At 38.9% G+C, this 23,808-nt stretch overlaps 1 protein-coding gene across 1 annotated transcript in view; it reads right to left on the bottom strand.

Annotated features, from left to right (window-relative positions):
* Nucleotides 1-7,844: 7,844 nt before the first annotated feature.
* Nucleotides 7,845-23,808, bottom strand: part of DDX1 (DEAD-box helicase 1) — a 34,062-nt gene continuing 18,098 nt past the window's right edge. The window contains exons 14-26 of the mRNA XM_060117210.1: nucleotides 22,977-23,037; nucleotides 19,350-19,448; nucleotides 18,456-18,545; nucleotides 17,544-17,732; nucleotides 16,784-16,835; nucleotides 14,945-15,091; nucleotides 12,515-12,606; nucleotides 10,745-10,817; nucleotides 10,519-10,591; nucleotides 10,395-10,437; nucleotides 9,194-9,289; nucleotides 8,821-8,941; nucleotides 7,845-8,173 (exon numbers count right to left, since the gene is read on the bottom strand). Of these exons, the coding sequence (XP_059973193.1) occupies nucleotides 8,043-8,173; nucleotides 8,821-8,941; nucleotides 9,194-9,289; nucleotides 10,395-10,437; nucleotides 10,519-10,591; nucleotides 10,745-10,817; nucleotides 12,515-12,606; nucleotides 14,945-15,091; nucleotides 16,784-16,835; nucleotides 17,544-17,732; nucleotides 18,456-18,545; nucleotides 19,350-19,448; nucleotides 22,977-23,037 (1,267 nt within the window). The 3' untranslated portion in view covers nucleotides 7,845-8,042. The remainder of the gene's footprint in view (nucleotides 8,174-8,820; nucleotides 8,942-9,193; nucleotides 9,290-10,394; nucleotides 10,438-10,518; nucleotides 10,592-10,744; nucleotides 10,818-12,514; nucleotides 12,607-14,944; nucleotides 15,092-16,783; nucleotides 16,836-17,543; nucleotides 17,733-18,455; nucleotides 18,546-19,349; nucleotides 19,449-22,976; nucleotides 23,038-23,808) is intronic.

Genomic DNA, 23,808 nt, shown 5'->3' with positions numbered 1-23,808 from the left:
GGGTTTAGGTCTTTGTGGGTATTCACAGTGTGACACTATCGCCACCTGGTGCACTTGGCTGGAAATGATAAGCCACGGACCCCAGAGAGCTGATGTAGGTAGAAGTGGGCCCTGCTGCCTTTGCGTCATTTCTCGTGGTGCTGGGTTGTGAGCCAACAGCGGGGAAATGAATAAAAAATTTATGGACGGAAGCATGTAATAGAGTTTGTTATTACAACCAACAGAACTAACACCAATATTCTAAGTGAACGGTATTTAATGATATGGGTATAATTCAATGTCTCCAAATTGCTAGCTTTTCAGAGCCAAACAAAATACCTCAAGCTTCCAGCCTGTGCGACTACCGCTGAGCCAATTCTCTCCCAAATATGGCTACGAAGTCGTGGGAGCGCCTGCTAAACCTGGTTGCCCTGAGCCTGACAGCCACCTTGCTGGGCTTTGGTTTGGACGATTGCTCCCGAGGGTTTTCTTGTCCCCTCCTGCCATTATGTAACCATTTCCCACAGGACAGGGTCCTGACCAATTCCCCCACTCTCCAAAGTCTCCCTGTCCAAACACGGACAGAGCCTTCCTTTTACTACCCAAGTCATACTGACATACCTAATGGCCAGCACCCTGAGCAACATTTGAGGATTTCAGGGGAATCGCATTGTAGGAAAGGAAACTCGAAACCCGTTAGCAGACACTGTTGCTCCCACAAGACTCAGGTGATGCCGTTCCTGCTGGCCATCACTCTCCACCTCCACACTCACCCCGGCGACTCCTATTCTGATCAGGGTTTCCCAAGCTAGACTCTCTTCCCTGAGACCCTAACCCACCACAAGAAGTAGAACGCCCTGACCATCCAATTATTGCCCTGCAGAGGGCAACCTCTGGCTGCCCCCTCAAAGTCCTACTTAGCCGTAGCTAGTATTTATCCTTTGGGATTTAAGTTAAGGCAACATACAGCCAACAGCCAACCAAAACCTTTTATGGTGAACAGGATGAGTTACCAAGCTGGGGAACAAGATTTAAGGTAAAATAATGAGTTGAGCCAATGATTTCCAGAGGCTTATAATGTGGCTCTGTGGAAAGCAGAGGAAATGGTTCAAATACAAACAAGTGGCAAAAAATAAATAAAAAAATTAAAAGGCCAAATGGGTTTTGAAAAACTGAAGCATCCTTAAAAGATTTGTCTGAATCCCCAAAGTAACAATTTTGAAAGGAACTAAACTCATCTGGCGGCAAAACTTATTTTTAAAATAACCTTATTAGTTTCTCAAAAATGACAAATGGTACCACTTTTATCAAAGTTTTTCTCTACAATAACCTCTGCTGCATGGTATAATAGCAAGGGCTCCAGCACAAATCTAAACTATATTTAACTTTAAGACACGTATCAGCTGGGCCATGTGCAGAGGGCACACGGTGGTTTGCAGCAGGATCAAGGAACACCTGGTCAGGCCGTTTAAAGCAGCAGCTCCCAATGCATAAGCACCACCGGGGATACCAGGCCCCGCCCCAGATTAATAAAACCAGAATTTCTGGAGGCGAGGCACAGATACTGGTATTTTCTCTTAAAGCTCCCTAAGGAGGTCCCAATGCATAGCCAGGGCTGAGAACCACTGACCTAAGGGAAGGAACCTCATTAAAGGCTGTGGACCAGCCCTGGAAGCCAGGCGATTCTAGCACTGCAAGCACCTCCCTCTCAGGTGTCCTTTCCAGTCACCTTGCTTGAGTCTTGGGGTAAAAGATTGCAGTGGGAGTTAAAGATCTAAGAGCCATTTGTCCTTAACAGCGTTTCCTGATGTATAGTCTGGGGTGCATCTGCACCACGGTCTTCTAAGGAATTTGTTCAAGTGCAGATTCCAGGCCCCACTTTAGACCTGGAGATCTCTGCCTGTGACTTATAACTAGAAGTCAGGAGCATTGCTAGGATCAGTCCAGGCCTATCTGACTCCAGGTTCTTTCCAATTCCCTATCAACACTTTTGACCAGTACAAGTAGAATCTCTGAAAGAAAAATCAGAGCTTTAAATGGTTTTAATGAAAGGTAATTATTTAAATCCACAGGACGGAAAACAACAGTAAAAATTCCCCTGCCACTCCTCCCACCAAAGGAATCCTCCATCAATTACTCTGGAGTAGCAAAATACTATCCCTCCCTTTCCTTCCTGTTCCACTGCATTTTTTCCCTTTTAACAAATATTCCTTTTTCTCCCAAATAAGGTCACCTGGAAAAAAATTCCTGATAGATGTCAGCATCTATAGGGAAATAATAAAAGTATTATATAAAGGAAACTACCCCAGATCTCATTTATATTTACCTACACATTTTTCATATTTTACATATCTCATTCAAGCTGCAATAAAGTATACAGTTCCCTCTTAAGTCAGAAGAATAAGGTGAAAAACTTGACTACGTAGTTTTGCCCATTTAGAATTGGCTGGGAACCAACTTTTATTTTTAAATCTGGACCATTCTCGATCACTGCCACACATACACTTCTACCTTAAAAAAAGAAAGAAAGAAGCCTTGCACCTTATTTACAGTAAATTTGGATCCTTGTTTGTAGCATAATGATGGCGGTGGGGCAGGAGTGGGGAGGGCGTGGAGGCTAAGGAGTCACGTGCAAAGAAGCTGCCGGTTGGACATGTAGACCTCCACTCACCAGCACCAACTCACACAGCGCATGAAGAGACAGGACAAAAGCAAATTTTAAATGTAACAAGTACTATTTCAGTTTGTAAAATAAGTTGTACAGGGCTTCCCTGGTGGCGCAGTGGTTGAGAGTCCGCCTGCCAATGCAGGGGACACGGGTTCGTGCCCAGGTACGGGAGGATCCCACATGCCGCGGAGCGGCTGGGCCCGTGAGCCATGGCCGCTGAGCCTGCGCGTCCGGAAACTGCTCCGCAACGGGAGAGGCCACAGCAGTGGGAGGCCCACATACTGCAAAAAAATAAAATAAAATAATAAGTTGTACAGAGTTCTTTCTATATTGTTAATGTGAACGTCGGCCAGTACCACCCTTTCAGAAAGCAATCTGAAAATGACCCTGAAAAATCTTCATAAGCTTCACTGGTTTTAATTCAAGAATCCAGTTTCTAGGAATCCAGGTGAAGGAAACAATCCAAAAGATAGAACAAAGATGTTGACGGTAACACAGGACAACTGTAAATGGTGTAAATACCGTAAAATGTGGTATGACTGCCTCTTATCTGCTGACTTTGGCTGAATGTTTAACATAATCCTGAGCGACGGGAATTATTTTCACCATTTTTATAAACAAAGAAACAGAAGCTTAGAGAGCTAAGGACCTCGCTTCAGTCACCCTGCTAGTAGGGTCAGAGCCGGGATTGCATCCGGGCTTGACATCTGAGATTCACATCCTCTTCAGTTTCCCTCAGAGCTCATGAGTTACAGACCACAGCACTTTCACTGGATTATGCAGCCATTAAAGTATTTATAACAAGAAAAATACTTACATTAAATGAAGATATAAAAATTGTACATATAGGTAAGATCTAAACTGTACACCAAAAAATGTACAGAAAAAAAGAAATGAGCCAAAATGTTATTTAGTGGTGACTTTCTCTGTGAGTGGGAATATAAGTAAAAAAGTAGGGAAGGGTGGGGATTACTCTAGCCTGAAGTTCTCATTTCTGTTTATAATAGAAAAATATGTATTAAGAACCAGGTACAGAAAGGTTTTGGCAATCTATAACTAATCCCACTAGTTGGAGCCCTTTAGAATCAGTTCTCTTAAGGCAAACATCCCTAGGCAATGAAAGCATTTGGTCCTTCTATTTAGTTTTCTATGTTCTCTCTCGGGTGGCTCTGTCCTAATAAGAGACTCCCAGTATCTTCCAGATTAGCAATACAGTGGAGACATAACCCAGAGTTAGAGAAGCTCATTTAAGTTTATTCAAATTTGGATAGCAAAAACAAATCCCCAAACGCAAAACCACTCGTCACTATGAAAAGTATAATTCTAACGGAGCTCGAAGGTAGCTTTGAAGAGAATGAATGGTGAACAGAAGACGAGATGGGTGACAAGGAGAATGTGCCGAGACTCATAAGACCCGAGGGCATGTCTGTGAAGTGCTGAAGGTGGGGCCGGTCTAGGCATTTCTGTGCAGAGGGGAGACTGGCAGTAAGAGATCTGTGAGTACACTCATAAATTCTTACACTATATAGCAGGCAGAGCTGACTCTGTGAGTCGGAAATACTAACATTTGCTGGTTAATATTTTAACATTTTCTGGACCTTCAAGTGCCTCTAGTGCCTGTGTTAACTGGGGACCTAAACATACTGGGCCAGGCAGCCTCTGAGAGCGGGAGGCTGCTGTCCCACAAGGCCACCCAGGTTCCCTCTGTCTTACTGCTCTGCCACTCCCTGAGGATAACACTTTTCTAATGCTGGACACTGACTCACTAATACACCAGGTTCCAGCCTGAGGGGGGAGGGAAAGGGCAGGTGGAAGGACATGACCCATCACCCATCTCATACCCCACTGACCCGAATCTGAGAGGGACAGTCTCCAGCCAGGTAATCTAGTACCAACTGAAGCTCAGGAGGCTCCATTTCTAATAGGAAGGAGGGGCAATGAGCATCCCTCATGGCTCAGTGACCACAACATAACCAGAATTTAACAATCATTCACATCCTTAGCATTAATCGGAGGCTGAAGAATGGGCACCTGGAAGCAGGGACCCAGGGACTTCCCTGGCGCTCCAGTGGTTAGGACTCTGCGGTTCCACTGCATGGGGCACAGGTTCAATCCTGGTCAGGGAACTAAGATCCCATGTCCTGTGTGGCGTGGCCTAAAAAAAAAATTTTTTTTAAGTCAATAAAACATTTTTTTAAATAAAATGGAAGCAGGGATCCAGCATAAACGGAAGGATTCATGGTGATGTGAGTGGAAAGTCAGGTCTCCAGGCGACCCCTGGTCTGATTACATGTCACTTCCTCTTTTAAAAATTCCATTGCCTGAGTAACGGCATTTAGACAGTACTTTTTTTTTTTTTTTTTTGGGGGTACGCGGGCCTCTCACTGTTGTGGCCTCTCCCGTTGCGGAGCACAGGCTCCGGACACGCAGGATCAGTGGCCATGGCTCATGGGCCCAGCCGCTCCGCGGCATGTGGGATCTTCCCAGACCGGGGCACGAACCCGTGTCCCCTGCATCGGCAGGCGGACTCTCAACCACTGCGCCACCAGGGAAGCCCTATACAGTACTTTGAGGAGAAAAACCAAATACCCCTCCACAGACTCCCAGCTCTATCTAGCATTCCTCTCTAACCTCCCCATTTGGACCTGAGAATCATCTTCCACAAGGAGACCCAAGAGTAAAAGCTGAAACTATGAAACCCGGGTTCTGGTCCCGGTTCTACCAACCGGGCTGTGTGAACACATACTCCTGGAAACTCAGTTTCTGTACCTACAACATGAGAACATGAACAAGATCAGAAAGACCTCTTCCAGCTCTAATATATATATTTTTAAATTTATTTTATTTTTGGCTGCATTGGGTCTTTCTTGCTGCATGCAGGCTTTTCTCTAGTTGCGGCGAGCAGGGGTTACTGTTCATTGTGGTGTGAGGGCTTCTCATTGCAGTGGCTTCTCTTGCTGTGGAGCATGGGCTCTAGGTGCACGGGCTTCAGTAGTTGTGGCTCGCAGGCTCAGTAGTTGTGGCTCGCAGGCTCAGTAGTTGTGGCTAGCGGGCTCTAGAGCACAGGCTCAGTAGTTGTGGAGCACGGGCTTAGTTGCTCCACGGCATGTGAGATCTTCCCGGACCAGGGCTCGAATCTGTGTCCCCTGCATTGGTAGGCGGATTCTTAACCACTGTGCCACCAGGGAAACCCAGCTCTAATCTTAAATGCTCTATATCTCAAGACTTTTCCTTGCCATTATGTCAATTCAAAACTTGTTTCTAAAGCAGTGATTAATAATGGGCATGAACACGGCAAGGAGCTCATCACATAGCTTTGAGATTGGTTATGGTAGTTCTAGGAAATCACCAAAGACAGTGGTCTAATATGTATAAAATAGATAACTAATAAGAACATGCTGTATGGCACAGGGAACTTTACTCAGTGCCCTGTGGTGACCTAAATGGGAAGGAAATCCAAAAAAGAGGGGATATATGTATACATATAGTTGATTCACTTTGCTGTACAGTAGGAACTAACACAACACGGTAAAGCAACTATACCCCAATTAAAAAAAAAAGTTATGCCAAAGAAATATTATGCAAACATATGAATAACTATGCATAAAATTGTTCTCAGTATTGTTGAAATTAGTGACAAATTGGATTTACCCTAAATATCCAGCAATAGAAGACTTTTAAAATAATATATGGAACACCCAAACAATAAAATACTATATAGCTATTAAATAATTTTTTTATAGAAATCTCTTTGCTTTATCTCTTCACTTGTTTTACTTTTGTATCAATATCTGGAAAATAATATATACAATGTTAATAGTGTGTTTCTCTGGTGTTGGGATTTTGAGTAACTTTTATATACTTCTTACTTACAGATAATGTATTATGTAAATTAAAAAAAACTATGTAATATAAAAATAGAAAGAACACTAAATATATGGAAACTTATTCTTAATAGCTGTTAATTAAGAAAAGTCACAGGGCTTCCCTGGTGGCGCAGTGGTTGAGAGTTCGCCTGCTGATGCAGGGGACATGGGTTCGTGCCCCGGTCCGGGAAGATCCCACATGCCACGGAGCGGCTGGGCCCGTGAGCCATGGCCGCTGAGCCTGCATGTCCAGAGCCTGTGCTCCGCAACGGGAGAGGCCACAACAGTAAGAGGCCCACGTACCGGAAAAAAAAAAAAAAAAAAGTCACAAAAAAGAACTAATCTATTCTGTAAACCACCCCCCTTACTTGCTAAATAAAAGAAAAACTACTTGTTCTATGTAGAAGTAAAACCAAAAAAAGCAGACAGTGGTCTAGATATAAGTGAAAGAATGGTATCCTCATAATCATTTCACATAAACTATGACTCAATATACTAGGTAATGGTTTTCCCACTTATCACTCAAGATTTTCTTTGAAGAAAATATTTCAGTGCTAAAAGATTTAAAAACCATCATATAAGGAATTATAGGGCTTCCCTGGTGGCGCAGTGGTTGAGAGTCCGCCTGCCGATGCAGGGGACACGGGTTTGTGCCCCGATCCGGGAAGATCCCACATGCCACGGAGCGGCTGGGCCCGTGAGCCATGGCCGCTGAGCCTGCGAATCCGGAGCCTATGCTCTGCAACGGGAGAGGCCCACGTACCGCAAAAATAAATAAGAGTCAAAAGGTACAAAGCAACAATTCAATTGTATCTATATAAATTTTCCCTTTTCCTTCTGGTATTTTAGGCAAGAGGGTTTAAGGAAATGTATTTCAAAGAACGGCCTTTAAATTTAATTTTAAGACCTAGAGGGACATCAGAATAGTTTTCTTTACAGTATGTATCACCTGGAAAGAAAGCTTCTTAAAAAGAAGATAAACCTTCAGAAATACATCTTCACTGTCATCATCACCAAATCAGTCATCAGTCCTTAGACACAGAACATTTCCTAAGTCCCTAAAAAACTCTAGGCCTCCAAACTAACCCAGCTGTCCTTCCACCTTAGGATCACACACTTTTCTTTCATGCCACGACTCTTCTCTAGCTTCAACATATACCGAGGTGACCATGACCGTCTCAAGGCTGTCTCTATTTAGGACCACTTCTTGTGAAAATTCCACGCAGGTCCTCTGCCAAATGCACATACCCATAAACTTTACTTCATAAACCCAGAGCTGTCTTGAAAAACTATAAAATAATTTAAAAATAAGACACAAACTTTCATGAAAATATAGTCATCAAATTTATTATTTTCATTAGGTTGCCATCCTATGAAGAATTCCTAAGACTGATGTTTCTTGACATGCAAGAGTTAGCATTAATAGCTTAAGTTACTATAAATACTGCTGCTTGGAAGCAGTACAACTATTTTAGAGTTTTAAGACTATAGACTTTTATTATTCAAATCTTATTCAGTGTATGTTAAAATCAGAAGGTTCTGAACAACTGGTTAGGAAGATAGCCAAGATGCAGGAAGGACGTCTGTGCCTCCTTTTCAAGGGCAGCCAGCTCTTGAACCGTAGGTGCCAAAATATCCACATGGCCTTTATAGCTTCCACCTGTATCACACACACGAATCACAAAGTAATGTAAATGACATGCTTGAAATAACTTGTCAGCAATGCTTTGGCTCAATTACATCAATTTAAATGTTGCTCCTAGCAATAAAAGTGTACTACTGAGCAAGTTATCTACAAAACTGAGTTCTAAAAGTGTTAAATCAGTGAAAATAAATGATTAGGCCTTCCTTACTAACAGCTGTCCCAATACCCCTACCAACCCCTCCCCTATTCTCTTTTCCTTGGTTTAGAAACCACCAGTTTAGCCTGAATCTTTAAAAAAGTTCAGGAAGGAGCTAAGAGCATTGCAGGCAAAGGGAATAAATCGTATCCTGGGTTACCCCTTGTTCAAAATTACCATTATTCTCTTGTTTCCTAATAATTCCATAAATTTTCAACTACTCTTATGACATTAACACCTCAAGAGAAACAGCTAAGCTGCTGTCTATTCACATACAGATCACACAACAAAAAATGCTGCAAGACAAGTATGAATAAAGTGCTGTAAGACTAATAAGGAGGGAATGATTAATATGCTAAAAATATACACTAACCGTAAGGAAATGAAATACTCTCTTCTTAAACTGAAGTTCAAAAAAGGGACACATTCACATTTAAAACAGAATTAAAAGTCATTCAAAACTTACCACCAGCAGTTCTTTTTTGACCATAAGTAACTTTCCCATCAAATTCATCCACTGGTACCTTTATATCTGGCTCAACCTGAGAAATGGTACAGTTCAGATGTTCTTCTATCTCAGACAGCAACTAAGAAAGGGAGAGGAAATCAACAGAGTTGCATTTTAACAGCATTAAATAAAACCAGGAAGGCTTTAATACTTAGTATAAATGGAAGTAAGATTTCTGAAGAGATGAACTCACAAGTTACAATTTATGAACTACCATAACATAATCACTCATTAATTCTCACAATTCACAAATAGACAAGAGCTGATACGTAACTTTTACAGATAAATGCAGTCTATTCCTACCAATTTTAATAAGCTCTGTGAGCCTTACCTGCATCTCATTGTACCATATGGTACAGCCACCATCTTCCTTGAGTCTTGTGTTGTAACACCCTTTTCCACGGCTGCTACATACGTGGTACCAAACCTACGAAGATTAACATGTACAGAGACTGAAACATGCTAGATATCTTTGTTCTCAATTAGTTTTTTAACATTTTCTGTCCTCAGAGCACAAGAAAAATAGATTGCAGGTATGGTGTGTCATCCAGTTACTACCACTATTAGTCACTCACTAACTAGGTCTTTTGAAAGAGTTCTTTTTGAAAGGAATCCAAAAGTTTTTCTAAAACAGATGTCAATTATAGAAAGGAATTCTCAGATAAGAATAATGAGAAAAGTAAATACTGGAGAATGCTATATCAAGATTAGTATCAAAAATAAAGTTCAAATGTTTTCTATAAGATTTTTTTGGGAATTTTTAAAATAGATCTTTATTGGAGTATAATTGCTTCACAATAATGTTTCTGTTGTACACCAAAGTTAATCAGCCATACGCATACACGTGCCCCCATATCCCCTCCCTCTTGAGCCTCCCTCCCACCCTCCCTATCCCACCCCTCTAGGTGGTCACAAAGCACCCAGCCAATCTCCCTGTGCTATGCGGCTGCTTCCCACTAGCTATCTATTTTACATTCGGTAGTGTGTATATGTCGATGCTACTCTCACTTCGCCCCAGCTTGCCCCTCCCCGCCCAGTGTCCTCAAGTCCATCCTCTACATCTACATCTTTATTCCTGCCCTGCCACTAGGTTCATCAGTACCATGAAGCAAATAGCAAAAAGCAAAATGAACAAGTAGTTTGGGGAATGAGTGTGTGGGAGTTCCTTACTCTTGCAGCTTTTCTGTAAATCTGTATCAAATTATTGTATCAGTTTATATCAAAATAATAAGTTAACCCTCTCTCCCATAAAAAGTCTACCATGGCATGATGCCAGAGAGGGTTTAAATACTTTTCACTGAAAATTATATGAAAGCTATTAGGGAAAATTACATTTCATATTTTTCCTTTCTAAACTTCATCCTACGAGTCGTCCATTCAATGAATAAAGAGAAAAAGATGCCATTAAAAAGTTCATTTATATTCCATATGCAACTGAATTCAATGTAAATGAAAAAATCAAACTGCTTTTATTTCCAACATCTAAAATGACGACACAAACAATGAGTATAATACAGCACTGAAAAGATTACCTTCTCTTTTTCTGTTGCCACCAGGGAAATGGCCAGCCCCATCCTGAAAGATTTTAAAAGTCTTTATTAGACTTTGTTCCTGAAGCACAGAAGCTTAAAAAGGACAAAAAAAATGACAGAGTACCTTTCAGCTCTTCCTACTCTGCCGATTCGATGGACATAGTTTTGCTTTTCATCAGGCAAGGTGACATTTATAACTGTAAATAAAAGCAATTACTACCAATTGACATTAGTTCCTAAAATTTTCAAACATATGTGATGTTTGATGTTCTGAGTATTTCAAACATATTAAATTGTTTCCTTCGAATTCCATAAAATTCAAACTGCAAGCATAAAAACTTTCTTTTTACCATAAGGAACACCATGGATATCAATTCCTCTGGCGGCTACATCTGTGCAAATCAAGAATCTTACATCTCCTTTCTAAAGAGAACAGAGAGGAGAGAAAGGACTTTATTAGTATATATACTTAAAAAAACCCCACAAATACCACCTTTCCACTAAATGAGACCTCTAACAACTAATGTATTCGTATCATATTAGCGGTCCAGTCATCCATAATTCACTGGAACAAGTATTGCATTTTTAAGTTATAATTTGCCGAAATATGACATTTAAGGTGAATAAATCAATGACTGGATTCATCTTTGCTTTCTTCACATAAAAGTTCTTAAACCATTGCTAAAATTTGGCTTCATCTTTAGAAATCCTGACTGGTAATTCAAAATATAAGACAGAATAAAATGTAAAAACATAAGCTTTACTTTTACCCTTGTATTAAAATAATTCAGAATACTGGATATTTTACCGCAAGATTACACTTTTTGTGACAACAGATAAAATCCTAAAGAGACTGGGCCCCTGGTGTTCTCACCAAGAATATACCAATTAGCTTTCAGATGTCATTTGTGCTGCAAGGCACAGCAAAGTTAGAGATTTGGAGGGGGTGAGGCGCATACTGACTTCTGGTCCAACAAAATGCCAGGATACAGAAGGGTGGCATAAATGCTGAAATGAGGCCATGTGATTTTTTCTGTTTTTAGTTAATTCACTTATTATTTTTGGCTACGTTGGGCCTTCGTTGCTGCGTGCAGGCTTCCTCTAGTTGCGGTGAGTGGGGGCTACTCTTTGTTGCGGTGCGCGGCTTCTCATTGCGGGGGCTTCTCTTGTTGCGGAGCACGGGCTCTAGGTGCACAGGCTTCAGTGGTTGCGGCACGTGGGCTCAGTAGTTGTGGCATGCGGGCCCTAGAGCGTGCGGGCTTCAGTAGTTGTGGCTCACAGGCTCTAGAGCACAGGCTCAGTAGTTGTGGCACACGGGCTTAGTTGCTCCGTGGCACGTGGGATCTTCCCAGACCAGGGCTTGAACCCGTGTCCCCTGCCTTGGCAGGCACATTCTTAACCATTGTGCCACCAGGGGAGTCCCCCCCTGTGATGCTTTAACATCCACACCAATTATGCTCAGCATGGAAACATAATCCAAAATTTTTAAGCCCAGTACTTCCTACCTTTTTTCCTATTATGGGTCTGAGAGAAATGATATTTGTACTATACACTGGGTAAACACACTGTGATAAATGATGAGAATGCTTGTGGGTGGAGGCCACTGACCTTGAGTCCTAAATAGCTCAGCCCAACCCATCTACACCAAAAGCTATACAACCTGTTCATGTGCTGAAATCACTTAACTGTGACGGTCTGTCCCAAATAATTCAAAATATATTTAATTCTACAAAACAGGTATTCTGATACCTGTCTCAATCTACAAATTAAGTTCCCTATGGGTATTGTTACAAATTATTTTAAAAAAAAGGCTCGCAGACATGATTTAACTATCTAATGATACTTCTCTTAAAAATATCTACCTGAAAGAATTTAACTAAAACTTCCTTAAGTTGAAAATTCCTATCAAGTAGTGTTGTGCTGATGGAGAACATGTAATTTACCATTTGACTGTTAAACATGACAAAGCCCTGCTGTGATGAGGGTGTAACAATAGGGCAGAAGTATTCTGTAATTTCTAGGACAAGAATTGCTTTAACAATATTAACTGGAACTGATTAAAACTAGATACAACTCCCCTCTTAAGTTTCAAGGAAATGCAGTCAACTAAATATCAGTACCTTGAATCTTTCCAAGTTTTGCTTCCTCTCATGAGGCTTTCTGTCACCATGAAGACAAACACATGAGAACTGGTGCCCCTTTTTATCAGGTCCTAGTGAAAAGCACATTAAACAGTGAACCTTGGAAAAGATTACGCCTAAGACTATGTCAAAAACACCAGTAACATTTAGACTACCAGTTGGGGTATAATTCTATGGAAATCTATACCCCAGCTTGTCATAAACCATGATTAACACAATTTCTGTCATAGGTGAAATACCCTTAAAATGAACTCCACGAGCATTAAAACTGATTTGCTTTTAAGGACATTTTAAGTAACCTTTCCCAATCTGCAGTGGTAGTTTCTGTGTACACCAGGAACCTCACCTAATGCATGTAAAGCGAAGAACCAAAAAGTAAACAAAAGAGATTATTCTTGGAAGAACCAAAATAGGTATCAGGAAGTTCATGCCCTTACTAAAAGGCCACGACCACAAGCCTGCCCTCCTCCAGGTATTCTAAACAACTTAGTTATCTGGTTTCCTGGCCAAAGCAGATTAGAAGCAGCAAACTGGAAGGATGGAGAAGTGGTATTTTAGAGGCAAGTGCAGTGGTAGCCAATCCTAAAAAAGAAAGTCTTCAAGTAGACACAGTAACAAAAAGCAGTGCAGTTCAGACCAGAGTAATAACAGTCACTGTGAGAATTCTTTCAATTTTGCTATATGTTTGAGAATATAATAAGTGTTGGGAAAATAGATAAAGTAAAAATAACCATTAACATTGACTATACTTGCTTTACCACATATCTATCCATCCCTCTATGCCTCTATCAACTCACTTTTATATTTTTGATGCATTTCAAGGTAAGCTGCAGGTATCAGTACACAGTTCAACATGCACATCATTAACTAGAGTCCAGGATTTGTTCAGGTTTGTTTTCTTACTGAGGTTAAAGTTACATACAAGGAAATGTACAAATCTTAGGTGCACACTTTCTGAGTTTTGACAAAGGCATACACCCATGTAGCCCAAAGCCCTGTCAAGATACAGAACACGAATATCATCCACAAAGTACCTTCATGCCCTTTCCCAGTTACCCACACTCCCACCTTCCTGGGGACAACCACTGTTCTGGTTTTTTTCTCATCATAGATTAGTTCTGGCTCTTCTAGAACTTCACACAAATCAAATCATACAGCCTGTACTCTTGTGTAAGAATTCTTTCATTCAGCATAATGCTTCTGAGATTCACCCACCATTTTTGTGTCAATCAGCACTCCATGCCTTTTCAGTGCTGAGTAGTAAGTATTCCACTGTACAGATATTTTGCATTTTGTTTAGCCATTCTCCTATTAATGGCCTCTTAGTGTACAGTTTGGGGCCATTATAAATGAAGTGCTATGACCATCTTGCACACATCTGTCGTCAATATATATTCTCACTTATCTTGAGCCAATACTTAGGAGTTGAATTGCTAGGCCATAAGACAGCAATGTTTAATTTTATAAAAAACTGTAAGACCTTTTACCTAAGTGACTGTACTTCAACAATGTATGAGAGCTCCAGTTTCTCCACATCCTCACCAAAATTTGGTGTTTTAAGTAGTTTTGATCTAGTCACCCTGAATGTACAGTTGTATTACATTGTGAATTTATTTTGCATTTCCCTAATGACTGATTATACTGAACACTGTCTCAGGTTGGTTTATATATTTAACGTTAATTATAAGGAGCATAAGATTATAATCATTATATCTTCATTGTAGATTGAATATTTTATTACATAGTGACCCTTTTTATTTCTAGTAATATTTTTGTCTTAAAGTCTATGACATCTCCATTAATACAGTTAGACCAACTTTCTTTTAATTAATCTTTTAGCTGACACATACATATATTTTTTCATTCCCCTTCCTTTCAATCTATCCATGTCCTCAGGTTTTAGGTATGTTTCTTGTAAACAACATACAGCTACATTGTATCCAGTCTAACAATCTATGCTCTTCATCAGAAGACTTCAGTCCACTGATAAATACTATAATGTTTATCCATACGCTCAGCTTTTTCCACCAGCCGTTATTACTCTATAATTTCCAACTGCTCTGCTTTTTCTCATTTTCCCCCCCTTCCTTTCTTACCTTTTTTTTAGATTAAGGTTTTTTTTTCTCATTTATTGATTTAGAAGATATACATTCTATTATTTAATGATTACACTTGAAATTTTAACATTAATCAAAAACTTTACCCTTCTTCCAAATGATATAAGGGCCTTAGAATGCTGTGATTCATCTTCACTGTAGTGAAACTGTACCTATGTGGAAAATATCTCATTGTTTTTCCTACATCGTTGCTTTAAAATCTGGGCATCCACGCTATACTGTATCAACATGAGACTAACAATCTATTAAGTGAGAAAATAAACACAATTTATTTCAAGTGAGGAAACATTACCTCCTCCTTGTTGCATAAAATGCTGCTCCAAGTTATCACAGTCGATTTTGGTTCTACAGAAAATAATTGCTTGATCCATCTTGTGTTCCTTGATTGCTCGGACAGCATACTCCCCCTTCAGGATTTTAATAGCTTCAGACCACATCTCTTAAGTAACACAATAACAACAACAACAAAAAAAACCCACAGAATTTCAATCTGAAATTGTCATGAACACACATAATTACACAGACTTACTGCTTTACTCACCTAAAAAACTCTACTTTAATACAAGTATTATAGACAAAACCAAGAAATAAAAAGATAGGGTGAAATGGTGAGATAATCCACTTGCTCATTTATTTTTGTTTCTCTTAGTGTTTTTTATGCCAGTTTATGGGATGCCAAAACACCTATAACCATACCTCTTATAAGGGAAAATGCACATGTACAAACACACACACACACAAATCAACAGAAACACATGCCCACAGCAAAACTTTGTTCTTACCTCTCACTGAGAACTAATCGTATTCTACCTTGCGTTAACTTCCCTAAATGCTCAATAAATGTTTACTCAATTACTTTAACCTCTTTAAAAAATAATAAATGTACTTTCTAAATCAATCTAAACACCAGAAAGTTCAAACTTCACTCTATGAAATAAATACTTTATGTCAAACCTAGTTAGTAACTTCTTAGCTGCCATCCTCCAAATGTCTATTTTTCAGTATGAAGCTGGGCTATAGTTACTCTGCAACTATCTAATGCAAAATTTTAATTTTGTAATCCAACATATTTCTAAGGTCTCTCTAGTTGTCTCTAATTGTAGTAAAAACTAAGCAAAACTTTTACAAGGAAAAATATACGCGGCAGTAAAAAATTTTTATTTTATAAAATGCATTCCCAAACGGTGGGATGATACGTTATTATTTTGACGATCAGTGTCTGCCCCTCTCCAACAATAAGGCCGGCTGAGCATACACCTCATAAATTCGGAGCTACACATAAAACTGAGTTCAAAGGAACTGTCTTTAATCAAAATTTCAGATAATTCACCTTTGAGATACTTGTTAAAAAATCTACCAATGAATCCAACTATGAACAAAATGCAGTCTAACCCTTGCCAATGATCCACTTGAGACATGTGATATCAGATATGTGTCCTAATGGGTTTCAGATCTCTTCTAGGTTCTCTAAACACTATCCTTGTATCATGCTGGATCTTCATATATCTTTGAAGTATTATGTACCTGATACAAACTGTCTCAATTCTGCATAGAAGTATCTTCATTGAATCAATTAATTTTAGGCTTTTTAAAAATTGATAAATATTTAATGATATGGCGTTTCAGTATGGGAAGATAAAATAGTTCTGGAGATGGATGGTGGTGACGATTGCACAGTAGGAATGTACTCAATGCTATTGAATTGTACACTTACACACAAAAAGAATCATCTCAGGATCATTTCTGTATCTTTCACAGGGTTGTAGCTAAAGACATGTTCCTTTGTTACTCAATTGCCAGATGTGAAGAATCTACATGACATTTCTCTTGGAATTCAGGGCTAAAATACAACCTGTAGCCAGAGAAATTTGCTGGCTTCCTGGAAAAATGAGAATTGTATAATCCAAAATATTTGTGATTTGGATGCCAGGAGACTAATATCTTAAATTCAGTGATTAATATCCTCTAAGTTGACTGATATCAGCTTTCCCCTCATTTTAAAATTATTTTTGTTCCTTTTATTTTCAGATTTCCTGTTCCTTCATGAGAGTAGACAGGGCATAAATTCAGTAAGACAGATCAATTCGTTTTCAAAATCTTTCCACACACTTTATTGACTCTTCTAACTTACCTGGACTGTTAGCACCAGGTCTTGTATTATCTTTTGCATGTACTTCATCAGTCTGTCAAAAGGAAAGGATAAACAAGAAGTGGGGAAGGGTTAAGTAATGATTCAGAACAGGTATCTTTTTATAAAGGGAGAACTGTACTAACTTTAGATTGCATTTCAGACATACATCTTTATAATCTATAGGCAAAACCATTCTTCAGATTCAGAAAAACCCTTTATTAATTGTAGGTCTAAGGCTAATCAATTTTAAATATAATAATAAAAAAGCAAAGGTGGTTTTCAAAACATTGTGTACTTAGAATAAGCATACCCTTATTATATAAGGTATTATATACCTTATATAAGCATACCCTTATTATATAAAGGTAAATCTAACAATGGTGAAAAAGTGAGATGATGGACTCATGAAACTGATATTTAGAAAAATAAGGCACATCAAGAAGATTCCAAAACACTACTAAAAATGGACATCATTATATCAGAAATTAGACCTATATATACACAGGTAATCCTATTTATTTACAAAACCTATGTCAAGAAAGATGATCACAAAAGTAACTTTATATAGAGAGAAAAGTAAAGTATGAGCCCATCACTTATTCCATACCTAACAGACCTAAACTCTTTGGGTCAATGTGCCAGACTTCTCTTTTCTTAAAGGTACAATGTCTGGTTGCTTTAAGCATCATGAAGAGCTCGAGGTTAAACTAGTTGATGAATGCTTTACTCTATACAAATGTGAACGTTATAAAGTACTTACCCTAATGTGGTTCTTCCCAAGCCTTTCCCAGAGTCTGTCAGCTTTGGGATTCACTGGGACAACAACATGGTGGACAGTATCTGGAACAGAATCTTCTCCTTTCAAATCAACCCAGGTGGGAAAGTGCATGATCTTCTCAGACAGTTTCTTCACATCAAAAGAGTGCAAAGTGGCTGAGCAAACAATCACCTTAGAAGAGAAAGACCAAAATTTAGATAAGCTTTTATAATAATAATGATACTAGCATATGAATACAGATGTGGGGCACGAAGTATGCTAAGCCTGGAACCTAAGACAAGTTCAATACCTGACTCTGTAGCAACAACTAGTGGCGTGACTTTGGGCGGGTTTATCTCTCTGAGCTTCAGTCCCCTCACTGCCACAGAAATCATGCCATCTATTCCTCAAAGTCCTACAAAAACTAAGTAAGATGAAAAGGTTTTTAAAAATCTAAAGCCATAAACTTGTCCCCTTCTCTTAAAAGCCTCTCCTCTTGAGTTCTTCCTAAGAAAACAGAATGAGCAAGAGTAATATTTTAAGAAATAATTACTAAGGAAATAAGTTTTTCAACAGTTCAAGACATTTCTCCTTCAAAGAGGAAGCAGTACTCAGTCTTGAACATAAACGCTAAATGCTCTGTAGAAAACAAAAATAACGATTAAGACTTTTTTACTTATAGTCTTCTGTTACACCTAAGTAATTTCCTTAAATTCTCTTCACCTTTATTTCTAAAAGCAGTTCATAAGACTGTTTCCTTTGTGTGTACTACTTAATCAGTTAATGAAGAAAATGTTTCATACAGCAGTTAACGTAATCAGAAGACACTAAAACGTGAATGTAAAACAAAAAAAGTAAGCGTTAATATGTAACAATTGTCTACATGTATTTTAAGATGCATTAGTTATTTCATACCTGAAGTCTTTTTCCATCAGAGGTAATCTGAGGAATCTGATTGTGAATCCTATTTATAAAATCAGAGTAACCTTGAGAAAGAAGCCCATCCTGCATGAGAAGCAAAGAAGAACATAAGTTTTTTAATCAGTATCTAAATCTTTCTTTTCTAAATCAATTGAAAAATATAAGATATAGAAACTAATTCATATACATACATATCTCCATATTTTCAAAGTAATTATTTTCTACTGGATATTTAAAGACAAGTTGTAAATTCAACTTTAAAGCCCATGTGACTATAATATGAAAAAGCCAACAATAAATAACTCAAAAACCATACTCTGGTATTCTAAAATGAATACAGGAGTTAATAACTCCCACATCTCCTTAAGAATACGACTCTAATATGAAAAAGCAAAGACCTTCAATGTTGAAAAACTACCTCATCTTGAAAATAACTTGGAACTGTATCTCAAGAGCCCAAAGCATATTAATGTAATTTGTAATGTTTAAAAAAAAAAATGTTATGTACAAACAAGATAACTATTTGGAGTACAAAACAAACCTACATGTCTAGTAATAAGGGTGGTTAAATAAGTCATGAAGTGTGCATATAAGAGACCATTAGACAGCCTTTAAAAATTGTTCATAAATAATAACATGAAATACTTATGTACCATATTTTTCTAAAAAAGACTTCCCAGATTCTAAATAGGCTGATTGCAACTACATAAAATAGTATTTACTATAAATAGAAGCAGTGAATGAAAATACACCAAACTGGTAACTATGTTTCTCTCTAGGTATTGGGATCATGACTAAATTGTATTTTTTCTTCACCGTTTCACACATTTTATCCCCCAAAACATAAGCAAATATTTTTTTAAAAAGCATGAGTATATTTTAACATACAGCTTCATCCAGGACCAGGAATCTAACTTGGGACAAGTTCAGCTTTCCAGTGGACACCAAATCATCCAGTCTTCCCGGAGTGCCAACAACTATATCTACCTAAAAAATATACAAAAAAAGCACCTTAAGAAAACTGAAGAACTATTGTAATCACCTTAGAATAGCAACCAACAATGGTCTACTTACAACAAAAACATGCATATTGAAGTAGTCATAGTCAACTTTAAATCTGCAAAACAGGAGTTCTAGATAATGCTGTATTATTAAACTTATATCTGGTTTGAAGTTAATGTGAAGATTTTGGCAACTGATTGTAACATTTTAAGCTGTTATAGACAGTCTAGTATATAAAATTTGTTTTCCAAGTGAAAAATCAAATGAATTTATAGGAACTCTGAAATTAAACCAGGATCCGAATCCCAGTTCCACCATTACCCAGCTGTGTGACCTCAATTTATTTAATCTCTTCTAGTTTCAATTTTCTCATTTTTTATTTTATTTATTTATTTATTTATTTATTTTTTTGCGGTACGCGGGCCTCTCACTGTTGTGGCCTCTCCCGTTGCGGAGCACAGGCTCCGGACACACAGGCTCCGCGGCCATGGCTCGCGGGCCCAGCCGCTCCGCGGCATGTGGGATCTTCCGGGATCGGGGCACGAACCCGTGTCCCCTGCATCGGCAGGCGGACTCTCAACCACTGCCACCAGGGAAGCCCAATTTTCTCATTTTTTAAATGGGTAACATGTTCTGCTTTGCAAGACGGTTGTGATACTTAAGAGATCAGATGTGTAGTGCATTTGATGTCCAGTGTGCCAGATGCTTGATAAATTTGGTTATAATTAATCATGAAGACGACCTGACTCATCCAGGAAAACCAGTAATAATTACTATTTGTCAAGTGCTTATAATGAACATGTGCTGTGCTAACCTTTTACAGGTATTATATCATTTCATGTTACCACTAAGGAAAACACTACTATTATTAGTCCTGTTTTTAAATGAGGAGACTGAAGTTTAGAATTCTAAAGTCATAAGAACTTAGATGATACAGCTAGTAAGTACCCCAACTGGGATTCAAACTCAAAGTCCAAACTTGAGAAAAGGTCTAATTCAAGTAAGAACAAGTTTTATTTGGCTTTTTATTATAAAAATTTTAAGACCTCTACAAAGAGAGTATGAGCCACCAACGCCAGTACACCCAATTAACCACTTTTTCCATTTTCACACACACGCCTTTCAATCAAGTCCACGGTATAGTGATTAGGAACACAGGCTTTGAAGTAAGCTCCACCTATGAGTTGTAAGATCTGGGGCAAATTACTTAATATTTGGTATAAGCCCTCTTCCTAATCTGTAAACATGGGGAAGAGGACCATCACAAAGGGCTATTGTGGGAATTGAGTAAGAAAATGTATATCATGCACTTAGCAGGGCCTGGCCCATTTCTAGAAGGTAATCAATAAAGGATAAATATTTTTAAAGTGTGTATATGGATGTATGTGTGTGAGCACAATAAGGTATTATATAAAATCATTCAATAAATCAGACAATTCAAAACTTCTACTCTTTATCAACAGGCATAAAAAATGACTTCTTTGGGGCTTCCCTGGTGGCGCAGTGGTTGAGAGTCCGCCTGCCGATGTAGGGGACACGGGTTCATGCCCCGGTCTGGGAAGATCCCACATACCGTGGAGCGGCTGGGCCCGTGAGCCATGGCCGCTGAGCCTGCATGTCCGGAGCCCGTGCTCCGCCACGGGAGGGGCCAGAACAGTGAGAGGCCCGCGTACCGCAAAAAAAAAAAAAAAAAAAAAGACTTCTTTTTCACTTGTGTTCTCCACTCTAGACTAAAAACATAACTATCTCCTAACAAATTCATCACTATAGTCTCATTACTTCAATATCTCACCCCTTGAAAAAGTACTGTGCTGAATGGACTTTTAATTTGATCCAGTAGAAGGCATTTAAACTCCCATAAAAAATGAAAGACATTTCTGAAGCTATTGTTTCAACTATGTTGATAACTGTAAGCAAGTCGCAGTTCAATGTAGAAAATACTGTCTGAAAATAAAACCCACTCAATGTATCAAGAATGTACTATGTGCCAAGCACTGTGCTGGACACAGCAATGAATACAATACCACTCTGGTTCTATGGGTAATGTCTCTTTCCCAAAGGATTCTAACCTACTGTGCGAGTTTCCTCCCTCCTCAATTTCAGCAGGTAGTCAGCATGAAAACAGAAACTCGGTCTCTCAGGTTTCAAAAAAAAAAGTCAAATTGGAAAAGCCTGAGAGAAACAGCTATATGACTTGGATAATAGCACCAACCACTTCTTCAGGCCTAACTGCACATGTTGCATAACTGTGCAACTTTAAAAGATTTAAAAAATTACATAGTTCTATTCTCTGACTCCAAAGCTGACTTCTGCCTGCAGCATAAGACATAGCACAGGGCTAAGGGTGCCAGAGGATGGTGGGAGATAACAGAAGTAGAGAATATAAGATGGAAGGAAGAGCAGGAAGAGAATACATTACATCCCCTAAGTAGAATGGAGCTGAATCCTGCCAGGAAAGCTACGGAATAACACTCCCTTTACTTTGCCATTAGCTTCAGCCAGTACCAAATTTTAGATCCGCCTGGCAAAAGCGGATCTAATTCCCTAAAAGCTCTGTAGCTGGACAATGTAAGTCAAGAAACTTAATAACTTACGTGGAAAATGAATTTGGGTTTGAGGAACCAAGATAGGGAATGAATATATTAAATCTCTCTTATAACCATTAAAATATAGCAAATCAAATAAGAACATAACAAAGCTATGTTACTATCTTAGAATAGTATTAAGTACAGGAATGATTCCTTGCTCTTAGTATGCCACACCAAGTCAAATCAAAACCATTCAGCATGAAATTTCATTTGACAGCAGCACCAAGGCAACTGAGGGGAGAACATATTTGCTCACCGTAACTCAGTCTCAAGCAGTTTAGATTAAATGATAAAATATTTAGGGAAGGAAATGAAAGAGAAGTCTGTAAGGACCAAGTTACTTGATACATACAAAATATTTTATGATGTTCCACCTGTACCTGAACCGACAGGCGGAGTTTCCCAACCTTCTTCCCCAGTAACGAGGATCACAGTCCGAGCTTCGTCCTCGGTAACAGCACAGCCTCTAAGACTTCCCCTTACACAAATCTGAACTCATCTCCCCTCCTACTGGAACCACTGCCTTACCATCCTTCAGCTTTCCCAAGGATCACTGCCAAAACTACCTTCTCTGCAATCCACCTTATCTCTATTTCTATTCTTAACTCCAGCTGCTTCTTTTTCAATTATCCCCAGAGGAAATAACTCAATGCATGAAAATGCGAAGGAGATTCGCAAAAGATAAACCAAAAAAAATTCACATATGTTGGAATTTTGCATGAGGTGTTTGGAAGAAACTACTATGCTGTATGTACACTTTTGGGAAAAGAAAAGGCATACGTGTAAGATGTTTCTGAACATACATACACTCTTTTGACCTTGTATAATTTCAGCCTCATTTGACTTTTCTTGAAACACAGCAGAACTATATTGCCAAAATGACAACACATAGTGTTACTTTTTAAAAATTAAAAGTACAACTTACCCCATTATCCAAAACAGAGAGCTGATCCCGTGCTGCAACACCTCCAATTATCAGAAGCTCCCTGAAATAAATACCAGAATAATAACGTAGAAAAAGATTAAAGCCTGCTTTATTGTTTGTTTTTTTTTCAATTTGGGGGAGGTGGATATTAAAATTGAATAACTGAGAAAGAATCTACAATAAAGGTCTGGAGGAGGAAAGAAACAAGGCGCTTCATTTCCAGGAGCTACATAAAATGTTAATGCACGGTAAAGTAACTGAGGAGAATGTGAAAGCTTGGAACCCAGAAAACATCAGTCCTCATCTATCTATCTTTCTATATTAGGATAATTCCAGGTACCCCAAACTCTGGTTTCAATCAACCTTTATAGACACATGTGGTTGTACATGCATAAAATATATACTCTGAAAGAATATATAAATATTAATTTTTAAAAGTTGCCTCCAGGTTGATAACCAAAAACTGGGGAATGGGGTGAAAGGAGACTTACTTTTCATAGAATATCCTTTTGTGTTTGAATTTTTCTCACTCCAAATACTTCCAAAAATATGTTTAGATTAAAAAAGATTACTTTGGGACTTCCCTGGTGGTCCTGTGGTTAAGAATCCACCTCCCAATGCAGGGGACGTGGGTTCGATCCCTGGTCTGGGAACTAAGATCCCACAAGCCGTGGGGCAACTAAGCCCGCATGCCACAACTACTGAGCACATGGGCCACAACTAGAGAGCCTGCATGACACAACCACAGAGCCCATGTGCCACAACTAGAGAGAAGCCCGTGCACTGCAACGAGGAGCCTGCGCACCGCAACAGAGATCCCGTGTACCACAAC

This window comes from Mesoplodon densirostris, chromosome 14 (assembly GCF_025265405.1).
Source record: "Mesoplodon densirostris isolate mMesDen1 chromosome 14, mMesDen1 primary haplotype, whole genome shotgun sequence".
NCBI classification, from domain to species: domain Eukaryota; kingdom Metazoa; phylum Chordata; class Mammalia; order Artiodactyla; family Ziphiidae; genus Mesoplodon; species Mesoplodon densirostris.
The sequence above is the reverse complement of the archived record's forward strand: the minus strand, read 5'-3'. Positions and strand labels throughout refer to the sequence as shown.